This window comes from Phascolarctos cinereus, unplaced genomic scaffold, assembly GCF_003287225.1.
Source record: "Phascolarctos cinereus isolate Bilbo 61053 unplaced genomic scaffold, phaCin_HiC Scaffold_5;HRSCAF=322, whole genome shotgun sequence".
Lineage (NCBI taxonomy): Eukaryota > Metazoa > Chordata > Mammalia > Diprotodontia > Phascolarctidae > Phascolarctos > Phascolarctos cinereus.
This window is the reverse complement of record NW_027555958.1, coordinates 93,162,387-93,188,842: the sequence shown is the minus strand read 5'-3', so window position 1 is coordinate 93,188,842 and position 26,456 is coordinate 93,162,387. Positions and strand designations below refer to the sequence as shown.

The following is a 26,456-nucleotide window of genomic DNA, read 5'->3' as shown; positions in this document are numbered from 1 at the left end:
ACTTCTCTTTGGAAGTTTCAAGCCTGCTTTATTTGGACTGCTGCGGTCCAGAGTTCAGGGGGTCCATGAACTATATCACAATTTAAAAAAAACTATTTTGATAACTTAATTTCAATATAATCAGTTTTCCTTGTAATACTGTATATTTTATGTTTTAAAAACCTTATTCTGAGGAGAGTTCCACCGCTAGTTCCAGACTGCCAAAGGGGTCGGTGACAAGATCCAGGCTCAGAAGCCCTGCTCTAGGTAAATCAGGTTGAGGAGGGCAGGCTGGTTTGTGAAGGTAGCACACCACTTTCAAACTCAGTTGAAAGGACCCTGGTCCACCATGGAGAGTCTAAGAGTGAGCAGGCATTCCCTTTGGGCACACTGACTCTTGCTGTCAATAAGCATGCCAGTGCCTAATCTGCCTCTTAAATCTGCTGTTCATACAGGTTACCATACAGAGTTGACCATAATGTTAGCTTTCTTTGTGGAAGAAGGGGGGGAAAAATATATATATATGTATATATATGTGTGTGTGTATATATGTATATGTGTATGTATGTATATACATATACATGTGTGCACACATAATTATATGTGTATATTCATATATGCATTGTGTAATGGTGTATGTATATGAATATGTGTGTGTGTTGTGTGTGTGTGTGTGTGTGTAAAGGGTATGGGTATAGGAATCTTTAAACAGAAAGCACCTCCTATCCATGAATGTAGTAAGTTTAGCAGGAAGGAGGAACTTACTCATCTTGTGAAATCCACGTTCTCCCCTTCAGACTCATAAAAGCACGCAGGTAACTCACCTGGTCAAAGAGTTGTTTCCCAGTAGTGTTGGGCTGGATGGCAAACTCCAACTCTGCATCCATGGTAGTAACACGGACATTGATCTGAAAAACAAACCAGAGAAAAGAACATTAACCAAGGACTTGATTTTTAGCCCACTCCTGGCCTTTGCCAAAGATTTGGTGGAGGAGTTTGACACTACCATGGCAGTGCTATGCCCTTCCCAAACATCCATCTTCAATATAAACTACAAAACTTATCCAGAAATCGCACCAAGACACTTGATGATGATAATACCGAGTTGGCACACACACAAAGTTTGGACTCCAAGTTGCCATCCCTTCTCTTTAAGAAAACACATTCATACCTAGACCAAAGCTGCTTTTCCAAAAACTGATTAAAAAGTCTGAAAGCAGAGGTTAATAAATAAAGCACTGTTTCTTTTCCTGGAACCACCCAGGGAGCAAATTAATTTAGAAAAAATGACTTGTCTAGACAAGTTTGGAGGCTCAGTTTCTCGAACTTGAAGCAGATCCCACTACTCAGTTTTGGCAGGTGATTGGGTAATTTTAATCCCGTGTACTCTGAACAAAGGTTGCTAAGGAGGGGAGGGGGAGCAAGTGTGCAGTTTCTAAGGGTTTGGGGCCCTCAGAACTAAAGAGACGCTCAATTTCAGTTTCCATTTATGAGGTCACTAATTTTTTTTTCCAGGCTAAAAGGCATTAATGCAACAGGCACCCACCATTTTGTTTATAGTCTCTGAGTCAGTTAGTCAACAAGCATCATTAAGTGCCTACTATGCATCTGGCACCATTTAAATGAGTAGAGAGACAAAGAAAGGCAAAAGGAGAGTCCCAACCTTCAAGGAGCTCACATCTGAAAGTGGGAGCCACCCTATGAATAACTAGGCACCAGAGTTCTCAGAGGGGGAGGCTTCCTGCATAGTAGGGACAGTGATTTAGCTCAACTGGATACACTGCTCCTTAATGACAATCTGGGGACCAAATGGTGGTTCTCAACTCAATTCTATGCTTATTTAAGAGCCTGCTCTGTTCAAGGTTCTGTATTCAATGCTGGAAATAAAAGGGCAAATACTCCTTGCTCACAAGGAGTTTACATACTCAAGTCTCACATTTCTGAGCATTGAAAGATCACTTTTTCCATACATTAAGGAAAACAGAATTACTAAAAACAGGGGTTTTAGTTGCGTTCCCTTATAACTCTTTGTTGTTCTTGTTATGCATAGAAAAAAAGTATGAGGCAAGCCAGACTTCCTCTAATGTCTCTCTTCCTATCTGAATTCAAACAGCATACCAAAATTTATTAGCAAGCAAAACTAGATAAAATTCTAAACATTTCAACGGATTAAAGTTAGGATTCTAAGTTTCTTTCACTGATGATGACTTAATAAAACAGCTGCAAAATGTCTGAATAGAAGCTGTAAGAAAGCAGGTTTGTCCCTTCTGATTACATTTCTAAGGGTACACATGAGAGATGGGAAGACCAGCCCCAAAGTCAAATACTGCAGTAACAAAAGTAGTCTCCAGATTAGGCGTAGTAACATATGCCACGACTGACAGATTATAGGCTGCACCTAACAGAATTTCCCTTTTTCTCTCCCATACCATTCGCCCCGTCCCTGTTATGGACCCAGAGACTAGGTTAACAAATACTTAGCCAAATTTGCAGGAGTCAGAAAGGGTCAGAATGATAAAAAAAAAAAAGAGCCAATACTCATCTGGCCATGTGAACATGGGGCAAGGGATAAACTGCTCCCGAGTTGGACAAAGATTTAAAAAGTGCTGGGGTATGTATATCTGAGTGTACAGAAAATCTCATGTCTTGGGGGCTTTTTTTTTTGGAAAAGGAAATAATCCTAGTAGACTTTCGCCAAAGATGAAACGACAACTAAACCCCAAACTTGTGGTTATAAAGTAAATTAATGTCAAGGTCAGCCAAGCCTTTATCTCCACTTGTAACAAATGGAAGTAAATCATTGGTTTCTATCACATGAGAGTTATCAAGGACTTAATTTGAGATTAAAATACCAGTAGATGTAAAATTACCCGAAGCAATCTGTCAGAACTGAGATCAACACTAGACAGTTCTGGATTTTAATGTCCCATTTTTATTTGCTTGTAATAGTTTGGTGGGGTCTGCTCATCTTAGGTTACTTTAGCTGCAGACCTCCTAATAAGGATGAATACCTAATTCTAATTAGTAAAACCCCACTTTGGGGGGGGGTCATTTCAATACCCAAATTGGAACTAGCAGAAGTGAACATAATTTAATCACTCTAGTATTTATTACACAGTTCGTTAGTTCTGATTTTCTAAAATATATACATTGATGAATATATGTCATATCAAAAACACTAAATAAGTTTACAGAGATGCCTTTCCAGTCTTATTTTGTATTACTCCCCTATATCCACTCTTAGTTTCAGTCAAACTGGCCTACAAGCTGACGTCCCCTTTCTTCTCTCCAATCCTACATTCTTGTTTCCATTCCTTTTTTTGCGGAGGCACCCAGCCAGCCTTTGTTATTCTCCCAGCCCTGTTCCAGGTGTGTGAACTTTGAAATCATGCTTCCAACCTGGAAACTTTCAACCCTGCCCATTACCCCTTTTTTTCTCCTCCTTTTCACATATTATCTTCCCCCATGAGAATGCAAGCTCTTGAAGGGCAAAGACTTTCTTTTTGTTTGCATATCAATATATAGATACAGATCTACACATATGTAGCTACACAGACATATCTATATGCAATCATATCTATCTATCTTTCTATATCTACACACACACACACACACACACACACACACACACACACACACATCTCTCTCTTACACACACACCATCCCCAGCACATAGCACAGTGCTTGGCACACAGTAAGTGTTTAATAAATGCATATTTCCTTCCTTTCATGACTTTGCATGGGCTGTCCCTCATTTCTGAAATGGGCTTTCACCTCATTTCTAATGCTTAGACCCCCAGTTTTCTTCAAAGCATAGCTCAGGTGGGTCACCAGGTACTATAAAACACCTTTCCTAATCCCTCCCCCACTTCAAATTCTTTTGCATATTCTCATCGGCAAACCTACTATTACCTCTGCCTCTCAACCCTCCCCCCCATAGTTCTTTCCATGTACATTGTTACGTATATATTCACAACAATGTATACAACACGTATATTATTGGCTCTGCTTGCTTCATTTGGCTAAAATGACCCTTTTTCACTGGACTCAGTGTCTTTGATCTAACACTTATATTATCATAGTTCTGGGAAATAAAAGGGTTCAAAATGGGAAGGCTTGTACCACCAAATGTGAGTAATCCAATAAAAAAAAATTGAGGACCCACAGATCTTTTAAAACTTGTTTTGCTTATTATAGCTTGTTGCAGGGCATGGTGAAGAGGCCAGTAATCTTTGCCCTATTTCCCTGCCATTGACCTGACCACCAACCTGAGTTAGCTACCATCTGACAGACTCATGCTGGTCAAAGGGACTAGGAAACTGTGGATGAATAAATGCTAATTCACTGTTGCTTTTGTTAAAAAAACAAAGTAAGAACTCTGAGCTCAATCCTACTAGCGGAAAATTGTGATTCTGAGTCAGTGACCTCTGACCACTTGCCAACATTTTGCTAGCTATGTATCTTTTATACCTATAAAATATTAAGAATACATTTAACGTACAGAAAACACTAATAAAATAAAATATTCATAAAGCCAAAAACAAGTAACCTTGTTTCCTAAAAAGGCTGATTAAACCTGATGTAGGGAAATCTTTTTTTTTTTTGTCTAGGCAATGGGGTTAAGTGACTTGCTCAGGGTCACACAGCTAGTTAAGTGTTATGTGTCAGGTCCTCCTGAATCTGGGGCCGGTGCTATATCCACTGCGCCACCTAGCTGCCCTGGGAAATCTTTTTTTTTTTGAAAGCAATCTAGAGAAAAGTTATTAAAATGTTCCTATCTTTTGACCCAGCAGTATCTGAATAGCTACACCAAGGAGGTCAAAAATAATGCTTCAAATATGCCAAAAATAAAAACAAATGGGTGGGCCTCAAAATGGAAAGTGGCTGAAAAAATTGAGACACAAGCATGCAATGAAATACCACATCATAGGCAGTGCTCCAAGTATATGGTAGGACTTCCATGAACTTAAAAGAGTTTCATTTTTTGACTCTGCACATCCTCAGTGCCTGGTATAATAACTGACACACAGCAGGTGCCTAAGAAAAGCTTACTTGGGCAGGAGGAGAAATTTTAGAACTCAAAATCTTATGGAAGTGAATGCTGAAAACTAAAAATTAATTAATTAATTACTTAAAAAAAAGAAAAGCTTACTAAATTGAACTGAATGGATCCAAATCAAAGAAAACAAAACCTTACAACAAGATACATAGTGACTACCACAAGGCAAATGAAAATAATCAAAACCACTGGCTCCAAAGGAAAAATGATGAGACAAACTTTCCTACTCTCACTAGAGGCATGTATACAAGTGCAGCTTGTTCCATACCCTGTTGGATCAGGCCACGAAGTTTCTGTCCTGAATAATTTGATTTTGTTTAACTGTTGTGACTATAATAGTGTAAGAAACAAACAAATAAACAAAAAGACCTTTAACTCTTCCCCCTCCCCCTCAACCAAGAGAAAACCTCAAATACCCTAAACTTGAAAGCTAGTAATGATTACTGAAAACTATATTCTGGTATGAATGAGACGCCCAAACTAGGCCATATGACATAAGCCGTCTTCACAAACAATTTTCAGCGGGAAGCCTGAATTACTAACTGCTCTAAATTGAGACACACTGACCTGGAAGGAAAACAAGAGCACTGAATTTGGAATAATGTGGACACTAGTGAAAATTCTGGCCTTGCCACTTACTACTATCCACCTGTGTGACCTGGGCCTGTTTCCTCATCCTTAAAATGAAGAGACTGGATTCTATAGTCTAAGACACCTTCCTTCCAGTTCTAGATAGATATCTATGACCTAGTAAGACATAATGAGCCCAAACTCAAACACGTTCTCTACTGACAATGCCAAATGTAGACAGAAGAGTTTTGAGAAGATGAATAATTCTCTAGCTCAGCAAAAACCATTTTAAAACTTGGGTTATCAATTCTGGTTATAAATTTTACTAATGCATTATCTAAAACCCACAAGATCTGGCAGTATAAAGGGCAAGGTAATGAGTTTTAGGATGAAATACTGGGCAAGTTAATGTGTAATATGTGATTTATTGCTGTACTTTTTAGCTTTAAAATTATTCCTACATCTTTCTCTCCACCCTCCTCATTTATTTAAATAAAAACTAGACTTAAGATTTGTCTCTGAGAAGAATTTTGGTTAGCATTTTAAATTATCTCTCAAAGCACAGCCTTATAAAACCCTTATAAAAGGATTTGTTCTGTAAAACTTGGACTCGGTCAAAAGGCTGCACCCAAGGACCTAGAAGACCACATGTGGCCTTGAGGCCACAAGTTCCCCACCCCTGATCTATACCATCTACCCTTCCCTCTTCCATCTTGGTACTATATAGGCAAGGAAATGTACTATCCCTTTAAAGTAATCAGCTTTACCCTTAGCTACCAGAGCTATGCACTGCTGGAACAGTCACATTCCAAAAGCACAGATTCCTTATGTACTTCAGAATTTCAAAAGTAATTTAAAACAGAAGGAGGAATTCTGATTATAGCATTTGGATGTTTGCATTTGGGGCAGTAGATATAGCTGATAACATAGTAATTCCCTGCATTTACACAAAAGCTGTTTGAGTAGGATTATCCTACTACCACCAAGATTAGGTTGCCTGACCTTTCATAATCATTGAAAATGTCAGAACTGTTTCTGAACATTCCTGCTTTTCTTCCAAAGGTGCCACTGCAGCAACTTTTAACACATTCAAAATATCTGGATGATAAGACCTTTCCAATACTTAGAAATGCCCTGATACAAAAACGGACAGAAAACCTTTCCAACAAAGGGGGGAAGGGAAGTATAATAAGCAGAAATTCCCATTTGAACAAAAACTCAATTCTCAAAGCTATTGTGGGTGCCAGTTTGGCTCATCGAATGACATATATGTATGCAGTCAAACATACAGTTGTTTCCTACTCTGTGAAATTCCATTACCATCATTCTTTCTGGCCAGGCATGACCTTGGCAAGTTACTGACTCAGTCTTTGGGCTTCAGTCAGTGAAAATGTGGGAGTTAAGTTAAAATTAGTTAAAAGTCATTCAATTAAACTCATTCAGCAAAAATGAGGGAGCAGATGACCCTGAAGGTCTTTCCCACATAATGGGGAAGGGAAGAGAATAAGTATTTATATAGTGCCTAATATGTGCCATGCCCTATGATTTTAGAAATACTAAATCATTTGAGCTTCTCAACAACCTCGTGAGGGGGATGGCTCTAAGTCTGTGTCACTGTCCGATTGAGGGTATCCATCCAATTACAGCTTGACCGGGCTATATTTTTAATTTGGGAGACAATCTGAATGCAAAGAAAATTTCAACTTAATACTTGACATCCTACTGTGTGAGGATTAAGTTCAAAGGGGCTTCACGTTAACCAATAGTGAGTTATAAAAACAGTGGTGCAAGTTGATTATGCCTTTTGGAATTGCCTTTCTGGTTTTATAAGCTCTACATTAATGTGTCTCTGTGCTTTGAAACAGCTCCCACCTGCAAAGTAAATGGAATGCAGTCAGGTAGAGTCTCATTTGAAATATATAAATATATATAACACATTGTTTTGCTTCACAAGCTAGACTGTCAGCAGAAATTCATCTTTTATTTTTTTAAATCTCACAGCTACATGAGGCTATAGGCAAGGGCAACACCTAATGAACAGATGAAATAGTTTTTAAAAAGCAATGCTCCAAGAGATGTTAAAAAAAAATAGGAAATTCAATGTTGGTGGGCTATGGAAAGACAGGTGTGCTAATTTATTGCTGGTAGAGCTAGGTACTGGTCCAAATGTTCAGGAAAGCAATTAGGAATTGTATCAGAAAATTATTCATCTGTTCATAGCTTTCTGACCTACTGAGCCCACTAAGTTTATGCTGTTCCCCACCTCCCAGGTGAATAACAATGTGAAAAAAAAAACTCAAATGTACAAAAACATTTATAGAACCATTGTTTGCAATGACATAAACCAAAACCAAAACATGTGTCCCAACACTGGGGAACGACTGAAGTGTGGTCTGTGAATGTAATGGAATGAGTATGTTGATGGGAGGCTGATGGGTGGCCTTGAGTCAGAACGATCTGAGTTCAACGAGCCTCTGACACATACTAGCTGAGTGACCATGGGCAAGTCACTTAACCTATTTGCCTCAGTTTCCTTTTCTGTAAAATGCGATAATCATACCATCTACCTCCCAGGGATATTGTGAGGGTCAAATGAGATAAAGTTTATATAAAGTGTTTAGCACAGTGCCTGGCATAAAGTAAGCACTATATAACTGCTAGGTATTAGTAGTATCATGGGTTATATGATCAATGTGAAGAATTCAGATAAATACAGAAAAACCTGTTGGAAATGATGGAGAGTCAAGGAAGGAGAAGCAAAAAGAAAGCAAGTACCATGAATGAAGATGAGACTAAAGAGAGTAAGATATAATGGACCAGATGGATACCAAAGGATTGGCCTTCAAGTATGATGACTTTTTCCTTTCTGTTAATAATCAGTAAGCTACAGAAGTAGCAAGTGCCACATACTATCAACTGCAGTTATTATTAGATGTTTTTTATTAAGTCTTTGGGGAATGTACTTTATGGGGGCAGTTGGTCGAATATTTGTTTTGCCTTTTTTTTTTTTAAACATGATGCCTTTTAATGGAGGCTTTTAACCTGGGGCCCATGAACTCAAAAAAAAATTTTTTTTATAACTGTAGTTCAATTTAATTGGTTTCCTTAATAATCTTACGTATTTTATTTTGTGCATTTAAAAACATTCTGAGAAAGTCCACAGGTTTCACTAATACCAGAGGATTCCCTAACTCAGAAAAGGATTAAAAACCCCTACTTTAAATATGACTTTGTTTCTTGAGACAGTATAATAGGACAAACAACTTCCCATCTCTGTTGCTGCTGAGAGGCAGAATCATTACAATCCTGCATTTGTTTTATATGGTTTCAATGCAACATCATTCATCTTAGTGTAGACATATGGAGGCCAGTCCTCAATCAGCCATATAAACATTTTCTGGTGACAATTTGGTATCTGGCCATAGTAGAAGTCTCATGCTCAATTTCCTCTAGCCTCTCTTTCTTCATGTTGTTGTTCAGTCACGTCCAACTCTTTGTAACCCCATTTGGGGTTTTCCTGGCAAGACAGAGTAGTTTATCATTTCCTTTTCCAGCTCATTTTACAGATGAGGAAACTGAGGCAAACACGGTTAAGTGACTTGCCCAGAGTCACACAGCTAGTAAGTGTCGGAGGCCAGATTTGAACTCAGGAAGAGAGGCATCTTCCTGACTCCAGGCCTGGTACTCTATCCACTATGCCACCTTAGCTGCCCTTCCTTCTTGTTGGTGACATTTGAATACTGAAAGCATGAAGGGCCAAAGCTGTCGCTGGCTTCATCATCAAGATGAAGCTCTTGCTTATCTTACCACCCTAAGTCACAGTGACTAAACTGGAACCGTCTTTAGAGGAGGGTTAATCCAATATACCTTCTATACTCTTATCATTACAAGGTAATTCATCCACCTTGACCACTTCTTGTGAGGGGGGAGCTTATTATCTAACAAGGCAGTCCAATTCTAGTTTTGGATGGCTCTGATTTTTAAGAAAGTTCTTGCCTGTACTAAGCAGAAACCTACCTCTGAAAACTCCATCAACTGGCTCTAGTTCCACTGACATAAAATAACTTAATCCCTCTCCCACCTTCCAAACAGTCCCAATTTTTCATTGTCCTCCAGGCTGAACATTTTGTGAATTTCCAGATACTTCACCATCTTGTCCACTCTCCTTCGAATGCACTCCAGTTTGCTCATGTCTTTCCTAAAAAGCCATCTCTTGAAGAACACCACAATCTCATGGTATCACTGGAGAACACAACAGAACGATTAACTCCTTTGATCTGGATACTGTAGCTGTATTTATGTAGCTCAAGACTGGACCCATATTTTTTGCAATCAATCCAAACCCCCAGGCATCCCTCTTGTAACCCAGCTGTTAAGCCAGATGTTTCCCATGCTGTACTTCTGAAGCTTATTTTTAACGTAAAGAGTAACTATCTTTCTATTTCTTGTTGGTAGTTTGGGCCCATCACTCCGACCTCCCAGGATTTTTTTTTGGTGTCGTCTAAGTATTAACCATCCTTTCCATCTTTGTCAATCCACCTCTATTAAAATTTAACTTACTGGTACCAGTTCAAACTGATTTTCTGGGTAAAACTACACGCTACTGAAGGCTGATCCACATTTTAACCTTTCAAGAGCCTTAATGCACTTGTGGTCTCTCTCAACAGTGGATTCTTTGTAGAGCATACATGATCCGATGCCATCAAAGACCCTTGAACACAAATTGAGACTGTTCAGTCTTCACATTTCAGCTAACAAATACCAACCTCTCTGCCTGGTATGATAGAATTATTAACCGGACATCAAACATCAGCCAATTTAATGCCAAAATGGAGCCAGGCGAATTTCTTCTGTGCTTCGGGTCAATTGTGAATCCAAAACTGAAGGGGCAGGTTAGTCATCGATAAACATTAGGACAAGTATTTCTGCATTTGCTTCCTCTCTCTCACCACTACACCAATCTATTTAAGTAATTAGAAGCAATTAAAATTTTAAATGAATCCAATAGCGTATTTCCTTTTTCACAATATGAATGCTCATCTATTTCGCTTCTACATCCAATATTGCTAGCCATCCATTAAAACTATTTTAATTTAATAAAACAGTATAAGAGGAAGCAAAATGGAGCTGCTAGTAAAAATCCAATTACTAACTTTCATTTTTACAGCTCCTATCACATATATCTGTGGTTAAAAATATACAACTTCAGTTTAGGGTAGATAATCCACAAACCACCCTATAATACCAGTCTACAAGGTATATTAAGAAAAAGTCAATGTACACTTTTTGAACTAGGCATTTGTCCAGAAACCCTAAACACCATGGCAACACAGAGAGGAGGGACAAGTAAAGTCCTTTTCAAGACAGCAGCACATATATATATATATATATATGCTACTCTCAATATAAAACATGCAAGTTTTAATAAATATCAGTAGCTAAATTTAACTATGTATTTTGCTGCTGCTTACTTGCGCCCAACATGTCCTCTGGATCACCTGTAACTTTAATGCCTTTAATACTTTAAGTGTTCTAAAGCACAGTTCTTTTCATTTAAATAATTTTTTTTATTGATAACTCTGGCTTTTATATTGCCCTTAGAACTCCGGGAGAGCCATTCCACACAACAAATAATTTTTTTAATTAAAAAAAGAAAAACAGGAAGAGAAAATAATAATTGATACATCAAGAAAAAAATCTGAAAATACATTCACTGTTCCACATCCCTGAACTCCCATCTCCCCAAAGAACTGGATACGGAGAAGTAGCTTTTCATATCTATTCTTTGGGAGTATGGTTGTTTTTTGCAATCTTCAATATTCACATCTGACTTTTGTGGTGGTCTTTGTTGTTTCTTACATTTTCATTGTTGTAGTCACTGTGTATGTTTTCTTGGCTTTGCTTAAATCCCTCTGTATCACTTCGTCTAAGTCTTCCCATGCTTCTCTATATTTATCATATTTGTCATTACTTATAGCTAAGTAATAGTACATTATATTCATGTACTACAATTAGCTTCCCATCCTCTGAAGGATGGGCTATCTATTTTCTTTCCAGTTCTTTGCAACCACAAAAAAGTGTGGGATTGGTGGGTGACCTTAGCTCAAGAAGTGTCAAAAGAACACTGGAAATGTATGACCAGAAAGAGAGGTGAGCTAGTCATGTGGCATGATCTCCAGAGATACCAAGGGGTGGATAACACAAGTGTTGCACTGTATCATTTAAATTTTAAATAAAGCCTACAGGAAAGCTCCTAACATGCTGGGTGGTTCTCCAGTAGGGGGCTTAAGGAAAGGCATGGACAAAAATTGGACAGAATGAGAAGGCATATAGCTGCACCAATCAGACGTAGTACCCAAGAAGGAAGATCACAGATCCAATGAAATACTGAATGGCCAATGCCACCATCCATCACAAGCAAAAGCAGATGCTACTCAGTCATTCTACATTAGAAATGCTAACATGTTCCCAACGGGAGTGTAGCATATCACTGGTAAATATAAGAAGACTTCAAAAATCGGATTTGTATCACAAGATTTTTTGGTGTGGTTTCACTTTCCTCATCTACAAATCCAAGTAGCATTAATATGCCTTTCTAACAAAGTACCTATCTGCCAATATAAGCACTTAAAGAAATGATCATTTAGCTCCAACCATTTTGGAGAACAATTTGGAACTACGCCCAAAGGGCTATAAAAATGTGTACACCCTTTGACCCAACAATAGCACTTCTAGGGCTATATCCCAAAGAGATCATACAAATGGGAAAAGGACCCACATGTATAAAAATATTTATAACAGCTCTTTTTGTGGTGGCAAAGAATTGGAAATTTAGGGGATGCCCATCAATTGGGGAATGGCTGAACAAGTTGTGGTATATGAAGTAATGGAATACTATTGTGCTATAAGAAATGATGAACACGCTGACTTCAGAAAAACCTGGAAAGACTTGTATGGTCTGAAGCTGAGTGAAGTGAGCAGAACCAGAACATTGTACACAGTAACAGCCATGTTGTTTGATGACTAACAGTGATAAACTTAACCCTTCTCAGCAACACAAGGATCTAAGACATCTCCAAAGGTCTTGTGATGGAAAATGCTATCCACAAAGAAGAAAGAACTACAGAGTTTGAATGCAGATCGAAACACACCATTTGCTATTTTTTTCCTTCTGTTGTGTTTTGTTTCTTCTTTCTGGTGGTTCGTCCTATTAGTTCTAATTCTTACAACATCACTAATGTAAAAATATGTTTAATAGGAATGTATATGTATAGCCTACATCAGATTATGTGCTGTCTTGGGGAGGGAGGTGGGAGATAGGGGGTAGAAAAATATAAAACTCAAAAGCTTATGGAAGTGATTGTTGATAATTCAAAATAAATCAATTTTTCTTTTAAAAAAGAAATGATCATTTACAAGGACTAGCATATTGCTTCTTTTCTTTCTTTGAAGCTCCCTGGCATCCTAAGAGGAAAGCAGTATCAAATCATTTAAACTATACATCATTTCAAAGTATCACAGAATCTTTAAGTTGAAAGGGATCTCACTGGTCATCTGGTCTAACCTGCCCTTGCAAAGAAAACTGCCCTATTCCACATTCCCAACAAATGGCTATGCAATCTTTACTTGAAGACAAGAGAAACCCACTTTCTCTGAGGTAGTCTATTTCACTTTTGTATAGCTCTACTTTTTAGAGTTTAGAGCTCTACTTCCCCCCATACATCAAACCCAAATCTGCCTCTTTCTAACTTCCAATTCTAACTGGATCTAATTGATCCTAATTCTGTCCTTTGAGGCCAAGCATAAACCCAATCTCTCTTTTGCATGATAGCCCTTCCTATACTTGAAGATGATTATTATGTATCCTCCTAAGACCCCTCTTCTCAAGGCTAAATATTCTTTCGAAAAAATGTATTTATTTAGTATTTCCTTTTAAAATTATTTTTTAACGTTTGCTCTTTTTTAAAATTTTAAAGTTCCAAATTCTTTCCCTTCTTCCCTCTCCTCTCCTCTCAATGAGAATGCAAGCAATTTGATATAAGTTATACATGTGCAGTCATGCAAACCATATTTCCATATTAGTCATGTTGTGAAAGAAAACACAGACCAAAAAACCCCTCAAAAATAAAGAAAGCAAAAAAAAAAGTATGCTTTGATCTGCATTCAGACAGCATCACTTCTTTTTCTGGAGATGGACAGCATTTTTTATCCTAAGTCCTTCAGAATTGTCTTGTATCATTGTATTGTTGAGAATGCTAAGCTGTTCATAATTGATCATCATGCACTAATGTTGTTACTATATACTATGTTCTCCTGATTCTGTTAACTTCGCTTCCTATCAGTTCGTGTAAGTCTTTCTAGGTTTTTCTGAGAGTATCCTGTTCATCATTTCTTATAATGTAATCTGTAACAATCAATCTCCAATTGATGGACACCCCCTCAATTTGCAATTCTTTGCCATCTCTAAAAGAGTTGCTCTAAATATTTTTGTTGTATAGGTCCTTTTCTTTTTGTTTTTTATCTCTTTGGGATACAGATCTAGTAATGGTATTGCTGGGTCAAAGGGTATGCACAGTTTTATAGCCCTTTGGGCACAGTTCCAAATTATTCTCCAGAATGGCTGGATCAGTTCACAACTTCATCAACAATGCACTAGTGTCTCATTTTTCCCAAATCCTCTCCAATATTTGTTATTTTGCAAAGATAAATATACTCAGCTCCCTCAAACCACCTTTAGATGGCATGGTCTCCTAACCCCCCGCCATCCTGATCATCATTCTCTAGACCAGCATCAGTTTGTCAAACATGGGATCCAGAACTGACTAGGAAAGAAATCAGCAAGTACTCCTACCTCCCTTGTTCTCAATAGTAGAGTTTTAACCTAAGATGATGTTACTATTTTTGGCAGCCATGTCACATGGCTGTCTCACATGGAACCCACAACTGACCCACGGTTATCCAAATGTAGTCTGATCAGAGTTGACTATAACAGAACTATCAGACCTCTTATTCTAGATACTAGACCTCTCAATACAGTATAAGATTGTGTTACCTCTTTGAAATGCCATACCACTAACTTCTATTGAGCTTCTGATCCACAAAATCCCAGATTATTTACATTTAAACTGTATCTAGCTGCATCTTCTATCCTGTATTGGTGCAGCTGATTCTTTGTACTCAAGTTTAGGACTTTACACTGAACCCCAGTAAATTTCATCTTTTTTAACCTGGCCTGAAAGGCAGTATGACATAGTAGAAAGTATGATGGTCTTAAGAGTGAAGAAGATCTGGTCCCACTTTGCCTAGAACATTCACTCACTAGTGTTAGCATTAGGGGCAAGTCACTTAAATTTTTTAAGCCTCAGGCAACTCCCTAAAATTCTAATTTGTAAATAAGTAGAAACTAAAGTGTTGAGAGTCACTATGCCAACAAACACACAGGACCTTAACATACTGATTTGTTCACAGTTCTGGTCTGTCAAGAATTTTTTTTGAACACCGTTGTTCAAAATGTTAGCTATACCTCCAGTTCCAGATCACCCTAAAATCTAAAAAGCACGCCATCTATAGCTTCATCTAAGTCATTGATAAAAATATTGAATAGAATAGGGTCAAAGACAGACCAACCCTTGGAGCAGTCTACTATAGAATTCCCCTCCACAATGACACTGACCCACTAATGGTTATTCTTTTGGCCTAGTCAGTCAGGTTACAAGTCCACAAAATTGTACTGGCCCACAAATCCTTATTTTATCCATAACAATCACTTGACAGACTTTATCAAATGCTTAGATGAAATCAAGATTTGCCATATCTATATGGTATTTCTCTGCTCTACTAGTCTGGTAAGTAACCCTGTTGCAGAAAAGTAAATAATATTAGTCTGGAATGGTCTGTTCTTTCTAAGCCATGTTGAAAAGATGTAAAAGGTACCTTCTAATTTCATTCTCTGAAGAATTTTTTTCTAATGATGTGAGTATTTCAATTGAGGATAGCTCTTTAGGGTAAAACAGCCTTTAGCCTTTAGCAATATTTGGCCTTTGAAACCAAAACATCAAAAAAGAAAAAAAAAAGGGGAGGCGGGGGAGGAGAAAGCCCCAAAGAGATCAAACAAAAAGGAAAAGGACCCATGTACAGGATATATAGAGCAGACCTTTTTGCAGTGGTAAAGAACTGGAAATTAGCATGGTGCCCATCAATTGGGAATAACTGAACAAATTATAGCACATAAATATAATTGGAATACTACTATGTCATAAGAAAAAGAGCCTTCCCTCTGTGATTACCTCCAATTCATCCTGTATCTATCTTGTTTGTGTAATATTCTTCCTTTAAATTTATTTTGATTTATCAACAATCACTTCCATATGCTTTAAATTAAAAAAAAAAAGTTTAAAATTTTTCTCCCTCTTCCTCCCCAAGGCGGTGCACAATCTCATATTGGCTATACATTTTTTGTATATATTGTTTGCATGTTCCTTCCCCCTACAGACCAAGGAGTTCTTTGAAGGCAGGAAATATTTTTACCTTTCTTCATATTTCCATCACTGTGATGTTTTAAAAAGGTCGAGAAACACAGTTTCTGGATAGTTTAATTCTTTTATTAATAAGGCCAGTAGGTTATTAATAAAAAGATGGTCATTTGGCCATGTCTCTTAGACCAAAGACCCCCTAATGGCAGTGGGGTCATAGTTTATATGCCCTTCTAAGAGGAGGTGTTCCCGACAAGTGGCAATCAACTTGGATCAGTTAACACAAAGACAGGTGTGGGCTATTTTAAAATGAAGGTCACGGGGTACCTGACTTATGTCACTCAAATCTTGGTCAAAGAGACATCAATTTCCATTATCACTCATCTTGATTAACAGAGCGAATCAACCTTTCCCCAGGCCTGTCTGAACAAACACAATGAGTGGGAATACACCCATTAGCCTGAACTTAGAATTTTTTTTACTGTCTGATTAGATCTTGGCCTACCTAGGTAAATCTCTAAGACAAATTTCCCACACTAACTGATTTCTGATGAGCAAACAAAAGAGGAAAAATCTTGGTCCAATAATTACTTATTAAATATAAGAGAGAAATATTTATTTCTCACATCACTTAGCATAAAGCCTGACACCCATTAAGTAGGTGCTTAATAACTATTTGCTGACTTATTTTTTCTTTTTAATAGAATCTTAAAATGGTCAAGACAATCCAGACCATATAGATAGGATTTATGATATATGAGATTATTGGACAGGTAAAACTTCTGTGAACTGTAACTAAGATTTCTGAGTATTGACAAAGACTAGATACCATCTATAAACCGTGGATCAAGCGCCATTTCACACTAGAGTTAAAATCCTTCTCTTCCTTTGTCAGGGGCTCCAAAATTTTTTTGGTTAGTATTTGTCCAGTTAATGAATACACCCTCCAAGCGTAAATGAGACAATTTAAAACCAGAATTTGTACCTGACACTATTGGTACTGTTTCCCAGCTACAATTTAAACAGTCTTCATTTACTCTTAGTGAAGGGAAGAGGCTTGTTGGATACAGAGGAAACACATAAGAATTTAAATCTGAATAAATTTACTAATATCACACACCACACACACACACACACACACACACACACGGTTATCAGGAATGGAAGTTAGCAGTAAAATACATTAGCCAAATCCAGGAAATGGTTTTATTATAGATTTTTTAAAAAATCATTCACTCCTTCTAAATTTACATCTTAAAACTTGTTTTGAGTTGTCAGGAAAGCAGGTAAAGGTTTTCTTTTTTGTTTTCTTTTTAAAAAGGAACCAACAGATGCTGTTGCTGATGCTTTACACAGAAAAATTCATATCAAGCTTTGTAGTAAGGATCACTTAGAAGTAAGCTTAGGTAAACTGAAATTTAAACATTAAAGTTACCACATCCTTTGTCTCTTTCCTCTGATACCTTTCCACAAGCTTAAAATACAAAATTAAACTCAACAAATGTTTGCTGAATGAATAAGTGGCTTTTATAGCCAGTGTTTTGAACTGCCTGTTTTGAAATATCAAATAGAATATATCGATTGAAACGAGTCTATGCAAACAAACATGATTTCATCCAGAGAAATGACATCTAGGTGGGGCTAAACCAGTATGTAAGTACTTTCGGTAGGCAACTCAAAATATGTGTTGCCCATTTTTTAATGTTATATTTAAAGTGAAGCTATTAAAACATTCCAAGAATAGTTAACTGCCTTGAAATCAATTAGAAATAATTAAATATTTGAATGTTAAAAAGTTGTTGGGTTTTTTTTTAATACTGAGCACACTTACCTTTTACAAACACAAAAATAACTAATCATATCAACCCTCTTCACAATTCTAAACCCCAGAGTGAAGACAGAAAACTACACATGGAAATGTTTCTAGTAAGAATCCAGAAACAGGACTTGTTTTGTTATTGATAACATAATTCCAACAAGGCAATTACTATTTGAACGGGGCATTATATATCTTTTCAGCCACAGGAGATCCTCAGAAATACAAAAATAATTTCTTCCAACCCATTGCATTTAAACATTGCACATACTGAGTCCAGAAGAGCCCTAAGATTTTATCCATATAGAAAATTCTTAGTGTGGAAATTTCCTGCACCATGAAGATTAGCATCTCAATCACTTTAAGGAAGAGGGATGTTTCAGGGCACAGAAATGACATGACCCAGCCATGGGCCTGTACAGAGCCAGGTATGCAACAACACTGAATCTGAACCCAGGTCCTCCCAACTTCAGGGCATCTGTATAATGAGTCTGTGTAGACACATACATAAAATTGCTTACCCATGCCTAGAATATACTCCCCCTCCTCACCTGTGGTTTCTACAATCTTTCTCTTCATTCCAAAGGCACCTCTAAGCACCATCTTCTACAATCTACAAGAAATCTTCCCTATTCAACTACTATTATTTATTTGTTAAATTCTCTATTTATTCTGGATAGGTTTATGTATACAAATTGTCTCCTCTGTGATAATATAATGTTCTTTAGAGTTGGGATTATTTCATTTCTTTGTATTTGTAATCCTAGCGCCCAGCAATGTCCACCACATAGTATGGGCTTATTAAACGTTTCTTGGAAAACACACACACACACACACACACACACACACACACACACACACACATACACACTCTTCCCCCAACCTTTAAAAAAAATTCTTCAGATTCTACTTTAAGCTATAAAGAGGTGCAGTTTGTGGCCAAACCTCCTTGCAATTTTTTTCTTTCTTAATTTTTAAAGATACGGGCCACTGTGGCTGCTTTCCCAAGAAACGCTCAAGGTTGCTTTAATCTAAAGACCCTATACAAAAATTCTAGACCTATCCTGCAAAGTAAACTCAGAGCCATTTTCTTTGTTGTTAATGACATATAATCTTCAATTACATTGCTCCAGATAAATGTGAAAAGATTCTTAGGTGTGGCTCTGGCTGTAGGCTGAGTGAAAGGACACAGGGACCTATGTACTAATGGATGAGGAATGTCAGACGTTATATGTCTAAGGTCAACAGAAAAATGTATGTAGAATGTACAACCTGACATGGGAAACAGTGAAAAAAATAAACACCATTAAACTGTCTTTCTATAAACAGTGTCTCATTATCTAGTAAGAGTAGAAACCTATACTAAAGGGAAAATAAATAAATAAATACATTAACTATATACTAAAATGTGAACAAATAAATACATTAACTATAATCTTCCAAGGACACTTTCCCTTTACTCCACCAGGTGGCTGAGTAATCAGTTTTATTCAGTTTTACCTGAGTCATATATAAATCAGGCCCCTTAGGCTTAAGATCTTTTCAGATGTGAATTTAGGTATGTGATTTGCAAATTATGGAGTCCCAAAAATACAAAGTGAAAGTCAGGCCTGAGATAATTTAACCTCACCAACAGACCAGGCTACCCCAAAACATGAGAAGTTAAACCTACACTGAGTAAACCTCACTACTCATCACAAATGGGGCATTTTCTCTGTAGATCTCAAAGTCTGGGTCCACAAATGGCCATTTAAGAATAAAGCGTCTAGGGGCAACTAGATGGCACAGTGGATAGAGCACCGGCCCTGGAGTCAGGAGGACCTGAGTTCAAAGCTGACCTCAGACCAAACACTTGACACTTACTAGCTGTGTGACCCTGGGCAAGTCGCTTAACCCCAACTGCCTAAAAAAACAAAAAGGAGAAGTCTAAATCAAAAAACATGAGGCTCTCTAGTTTATTTCCTATTTGTGGCATTAGGGAAAGAAGAAGTCAAGATATAAGACCAATCAATCAATCAATAAACATTTAGGAAGCACCTACCAGGTGCCAGGCTCTGAATGCACTGAGTGTACAGAAAGTGACAAAGACAGTTCACTCATCGACCTTGAATCTTAAACCATTTCTGAAAGGCCTCTTCCTTGGTGAGGCAACATGTGTGGCAAGTATAGCAGTGAGGCCTGAGAGAGAACTTTTTTTCTTCTTTAAAAGGAAATTCTAGATGGTTTTACATTTCAAAGATTTGGTGGTTTTTTCTTTTTTTTAAAAGTACAACCAGGAAGTCTTTATTCTTCTATCTTTCTATTAAAAACACAAGGATTGGAGAACCTTAGAATCTTAACCTTTTCTAAACCCAAAATAAGACTGTAAGCTTATGCAACTTGTCCAAAAACATAATTTGTTTAGCTAAATGACTACAGTGCAATTCTACGAAAATACTAAGCCCAAGTTTTGTGAAGAAGTGTTTAACTAGCTGTATAAATCCATTAACTTGTTTTCTTTCAATGCCCTCACAAAATTCAGTTCCGTGCTTGGCACACAGTAGGTGCTTAATAAATGTTTATTAAATAAATCAACAATGTGTGTATGTATTTGTATATGTGCACATGTGCACATGTGTGTATGTATCTGCGTTAAATGGGGTGGGGAGGGAGGGAGGCAGTTTGGAACTTAAAATATGACAAAAAATAAATTAAGGAAGAATAAGAGATTTGATTGGGAAGAAATTTTTTTAAAAAATAAGTCAGCCCCAGAGAAATCTAGAAAGATTTGTACAAACTGATTCTGAGTGAAGTGAACAGAACCAGGAGAACTATGTATTTATATGTTTTTTTGTGTTTTTTAAAGTCCTGTCACTTAGGGATGTTCACTTCCAGTGTGATGTTCACTTCTGGCTTTTGATTTTTTAAAAAGGTGGCTAGTCCTCACCTTAGAGGTCACAGAGTCTTAAGGACAAATTTCAAGGGGAGGGAAAAAAATCTCTTAAATTTCCATAGTTTCAAGGACGCTTGAGGCAATGGCATGGTTCAAGCCAGTCAGGTCTGCCCCTGGGTAGATGCTTAATAGATTCTTTTTCAGATTGACTGACTGATTCCCAGTAAGGCACTTTGTGATGTAGCAAGCAGAAGGCACATTCTACTTTCTATATGCACCAAGATCTCCCCTGCCTAAGCCAGTCTTCTTCTATTGCTCAGATTTGCCAATTTCCCTTGCAGGGTACCAGAGAGATTTTTAATACTCCATATTAATAAAAAAATCAGGACATCCCTCCTCCCCCAAAAAGACTCCCCACAAAAAATACAAGCAGAACATTCCTCAAACGTCAATGGATCAATCAAATATTATAAAAATTAACTCAAAAACATGTTCCTGAATTTAACTCTTAGTCCAAAGGCAAAAATAATTCTATACTATGAATATACACAAACTACATTACTGTGCCAAGTAAATTTTTTAAAATACATTTTTATTTATTACATTAAATATTTCCCAAATACATGTAAAAAGGCTAACATTCATTTAAAAATTTATTTTTTTGTTACATTTTAAGTTCCAAACTGTTTCTCTGGAAGTGGAAAACATTTTCCTTCACACATCCTACGTAGATAATTTGAGTATTTATACTACTCAGACTAGCTTGGTTGTTCAGTTGTTCCTTGAACAATATTGCTATTACTGTACACAATGTTCTCTTGGTTCTGCTCATTATTTCATACAAGTCTTTCCACGTTTTTCTAAAACCAACAAGCTCATCGTTTCCTATTAACATTAATTTTTTAAAAAATGTTGAGTTCCAAGTTCTCTTCTTCCCTCTTGCCTCCATTCTCCTTAAGAAGGCCAGCAATATGATATCAAGCTGAGTACATTTTTACAAATGGCAGTACAACCTCTTCTAGGATATTCAGAAACTTAACATTTAAAGCTTTGTCTCTGCTGAAACTCCGTTTTTCCATTTATAACCAAAAACCAATGAAAATCAGCTTATATACTCTAGAATTTAAAGCTATCTCTGCTGAAACTCCGTTTTTCATTTACAAACAAAAATAAATGAAAACCAGCTTACACACTCTAGAATCTATAATCTCTAGAATAAAAAATCATTTTCCAACTTCTATGGAAAGGAATTTGGTTACATAACCCTTTCCCCCCTCTACTCTTTGGGCGAGTACACACAAAAGTGGTAGAAACTACAGTCTCTGTTGACTGAAAACATTCACCAAAGACTGAGTAGAGGGAAAACCAACCTACAAGAATAGCCAGAGAAAGTCAACAAGGAAGGGTCAATGAACCCAAATTGTTATTTCATTTTTTACTCAGGACCCTGGATTTAGAGCTGGAAGAGACCTTAAAAGGCATCTGTTTTAGCCCCTTCTTTTTTTAAGTGAGGAAAATGAGACCCAGGGAAGTTTAAATGATTTACTTTCCCATATTCACAAAGTAAGCAAAGTATGCTAGGATTTGAACCCAGGTCTGCTGTCGCTGAATCCTGCGCTCTTTATACCGCTCCATAAATGTATCCTCTCACTGGTTGGCTTTCCCTTGCTATTTCTTCTATGTTGCCTAATGGTGGATTATAAAATTTACTGAAAATCAGGACTCTGGTGCCTATCCCTCTTGTGTTTCCCAGTATTCAGTACCATGCTGGTCCTAGAGTAGGTGTTTAACAAATATGTAAGGGGACTCTAGAGGTTCCACTTTAGGCATACAGTATTGGAAAAATTGACAAAAAAAGAAAAATGACAATTATTGGAGGAGGTATAGGCATACTAATGTACTGTAGCTGGAGCTATGAACTGGGCAGCCATTCTGGAAAGCAATCTGGAGTTATGCTCAAAAATGTATTTTTTGACCCAGAGATATCCCAAAGAAATTTTAAAAAAGAAAAGGACGCATATGCACAAAAACATTTATACTATCTCTTTTTGGAGTGACAAAGAACTGGAGACGAAGGGGGCGCCCATCAATTGGGAATGGCTAAACAAATTATATGAATATGATGGAATACTACCGTGCCATAAGAAATGATAAAAAGGGATGGTTTCAGAGAAACCGGAGAAGATGAATATAGAGTGAGGTGAGCAGAACTAGGAGAATAATTTATACAATAACACTGCAAAGACAAACAACTTTGAAAGACATAGGAACTGTGAGCGCAATGAAATGACTTGACTAGAGTCATACAGGCAGTGACAGTCAGGATTTGAACTCAGGTCTTCAGACTCTGAATTCATTTGAAGTATAATGGCTTTTTCCATTGTTTTCCTGTACCACAGCCACCTCTCCAGAAGAGGTCACAGAAAAAATGTGTTAAAAAAAAAAGCATCTGGAGTGGTAGGACTATGTACAAGATTTGAAAGGATCAGAGGTTAAGAATAGTGCTAAATATTTAAAAAAAAACCCATGAAGAATATACTTGAATTTCCTTATAAGGTATATACATTTATAAGAAACTTAAATCTGGCTTTTGTTACAAGGTAATGGTATAATAATTGACAAAATAATATTGTAAGCTGTCTAAATGAATTTCCCCAAATTGTGATATCTAAGAAATAAGTTTGTAGCAAATGGCCTGACAAATAATACTGACCAAAAACTGCTCTCTACCCCAAACATGTCTAAACCCTGGTTTCAGAACCAAACACAAAATGACTTTCCTATGTTTTAACTATTTTTCATTGCACAAAATATTTGCAGAGGACATTTTCTGGGAAGGGTCTGGACCTGTGATTTCACTGGTGAATGAATAAATATTTCTTAAACTATGTGCCAGGCCTGGTGCTAGGTGGCAAACAAATGTGAAAATGAGATAGTCCCTGCCCTCAAAGGGCTTGCAATCTAACGGAGAGCACATTTAGGGGAACGGTGGCCAAGAAAAGGAGTTTTTGTTTGGGGAATTCACAGGAATGGTGAGTGGAGCTAGAGGGTAGCCATGAAACTTTACAAAAGCAAAAACAGTATTGATTTGATTATTACTGTGCCTAGAGAAAGAAGTGGAAGGGGGCAGAAGGATGTACAGGGTATATGACAAGAGGTTCTAAGATCGCCATCTTGGATGGATAAGGTATATGGATATAAGCCTTAGAGCATGTCTAAGGTTAGCTAGATAGACTGGTAAGTTCGCACTCCCCAATCAATTGACCCCAGAAAAAGTTCCATTACAGGTTGTTGGTACAGGCAGGGGTGGCAGATGATAAGATGACCCAAGAAATGGAAACTCTGAGGAAATAATAACTCACCCAGGATGTGTCAGACACAGGATTTGAGCTCAGGTCTTCCTGACTCAGAAGCCAGCTCTCAATCTTAACCTCTCCTACCATCATATGTACAGATATATATGTAAGCATAAATACACACTTTAAGACAATTTGGACCGCATCCGAAATAGCAGAATAGATCCCCCCCTTCCCCTGTCACCCACAATTACCAACCTTCTCCCTCCAATATGACTAAAAACCATCTGAGGTTAGGGATTTAATAAGTTATGTATCTACCTACAGATTATACAATAGGCCAGACGTTTAATTTTACACAGACAGTACCAAGTCTGAGAAGATCTCACAGGTAAATTACTCAAATGCCAGGAAGGTACAAATTGCTTTCTTTTAACATATGCCAGAAATCTGTTACTGTACAAATATCTTAGCAAATGGGACACAAGATACTCAAATCATCTCTATCAAGGAGTCCCTACTCCAACCTTGTTTGAAATATAATCTCTGCACCAACAAAACCTTCCCTTATAGCAGCTCCTGGATGACAAAATTTATAAAAGTGGTGCCTCAGAAAAGAACCGGGATTAGCAAGCAACACTGCACTACAAAAGATCCTTTGTTCTTAAGGAAAGAATACAGAGAAAAGCCAGAAGCACTTGTCGGCACTTCCTCCTAATAAAATATTGTCAGACTGTTTGGACTGAGACAGAGAATCATACACTCAAATGTCATCTTATGATAAATAAGTGATAAGAAATGATCATACCAGACCCCTTCACACGAAAGGGAAACTGTTGACAATGTCTGAAATAGCAATCATGATACCCAGATAGTAGCTGAATGAATCAACAGTTAGACAAAGGTGAGGGCAGAAGTCTAGTTTATAGAAGTTATGTGTGTGTGTCTTTAATTATTATTATCTTATCTTAACCAAGGTAAGGAGATGAAGTTCGACTTTTCCATTTAAAAAAAATTCATAGATGACATTCTCCAATCTCACTTTTATCAATCTTTGGAAGGATCAATAGAGAAAAACAATGTTAACTTATTTTTGTAAGAACTTGAGCATATTAATGAGCCTTTCCGATCTCTTATTTTATAAATTTTGCTACATTTATAAAGATGGCTCTGAGACAGGTTTCTCAGCCCTAACTTCCTCTGCCAAAAGGAAAGCTTTAAAAAAATAACATCTGCAGTTAACACTCACCATCTCTCCTATTCTAGGCACACCCATTCTTTCTCCTATTCTTCGTATTCCTAGGTTGAGAATTTGCTCCTCTTTTTAACCTGTTCATTTCTCCCACTTAACTCTCTTATTTTCCTTCTCTTTCTATTAGAAATTAGTAGTCATTTTGCTGACCCAAGGATTAATCTCCCTCACCTACCCCTCTTCAATATGTTTTCAAATGTCCAAATCACTCTTAATATCATAGAACTACAGGAAAGCATTTTAGAATTGAGAGATTCTTTGGAAATCATGCAGTCCAACCTCTTAATCTTAAACACAATAGAACTGAGGCCCAGAAGTTGAGCGGCTTTGTCCAAAGTCATATAATTAGCCAAGTAATGGCGCAGCTGAGTGTCTGTCTAGGGCTTTTATTACTACCCTTCTATTACTGTCAATCACATATTTATTCACATGTGCCCTCCTTATGCTCCCAGCCTCTTCCACTGTTTCTCTTATTTATCTTCTTATGTGTTCATTTCACTTCTCCCACCATTTTAACTAACCTTTCCCATTCAGTTTATCTCTGTCCCTCCCTTCCTCATCCTCGTCACTCCAATCTCCAATTCACTACTTCCACTCAAATCCTACCTGTCTTCTTTTGAGACAATCACTCAAGCAAGACGAAAGCATTTATTAAATATTTACTATGAACCAGGCACTGTGCTAAGTGTTTTATAACTATCTCATGTGATCCTCACAATAACCCTGAGAGGAGGTACAATTATGAACCCCATTTTACAGTTAAGAAAGCACTAGGCACTGAAGTGGAATTTGGAATGTCTACAGGGAATACAGCCCTGCAGGTCAGTTTGGTCCCAGCAAAGACAAATGAAGGGGAATGATATGTAATCAGCCTGGAAAGACAGGGTGGAGTTACATTGTGAACATTTGGCTTTGAATGCCAAACAGAAGAGTTGCAATTTTATCCGAAGGGCAACAGGGCATTACTGATTTCTCCCTCTCCGAATAGGTTTTCTCCCAACAGTCCAATTCTCCCTTTTTATCTCCCCAGTTTTTTCTATTATTTTTATTATTTATATTCTCCTTTTTAAACTTTTAGTACTTATACTACTCTTTTTTAACTTTTATTACTTATATCCCTTTTTAAAAATTTGTTACTTA

General features: G+C 37.3%; 1 protein-coding gene across 1 annotated transcript in view; it reads right to left on the bottom strand.

Moving 5' to 3' along the window:
• Positions 1-26,456, bottom strand: part of EZR (ezrin) — a 75,011-nt gene that overhangs the window by 36,340 nt on the left and 12,215 nt on the right. Inside the window, 1 exon segment of the mRNA XM_078155057.1 lies at positions 804-887. Coding sequence (XP_078011183.1) covers positions 804-887 — 84 coding nt within the window.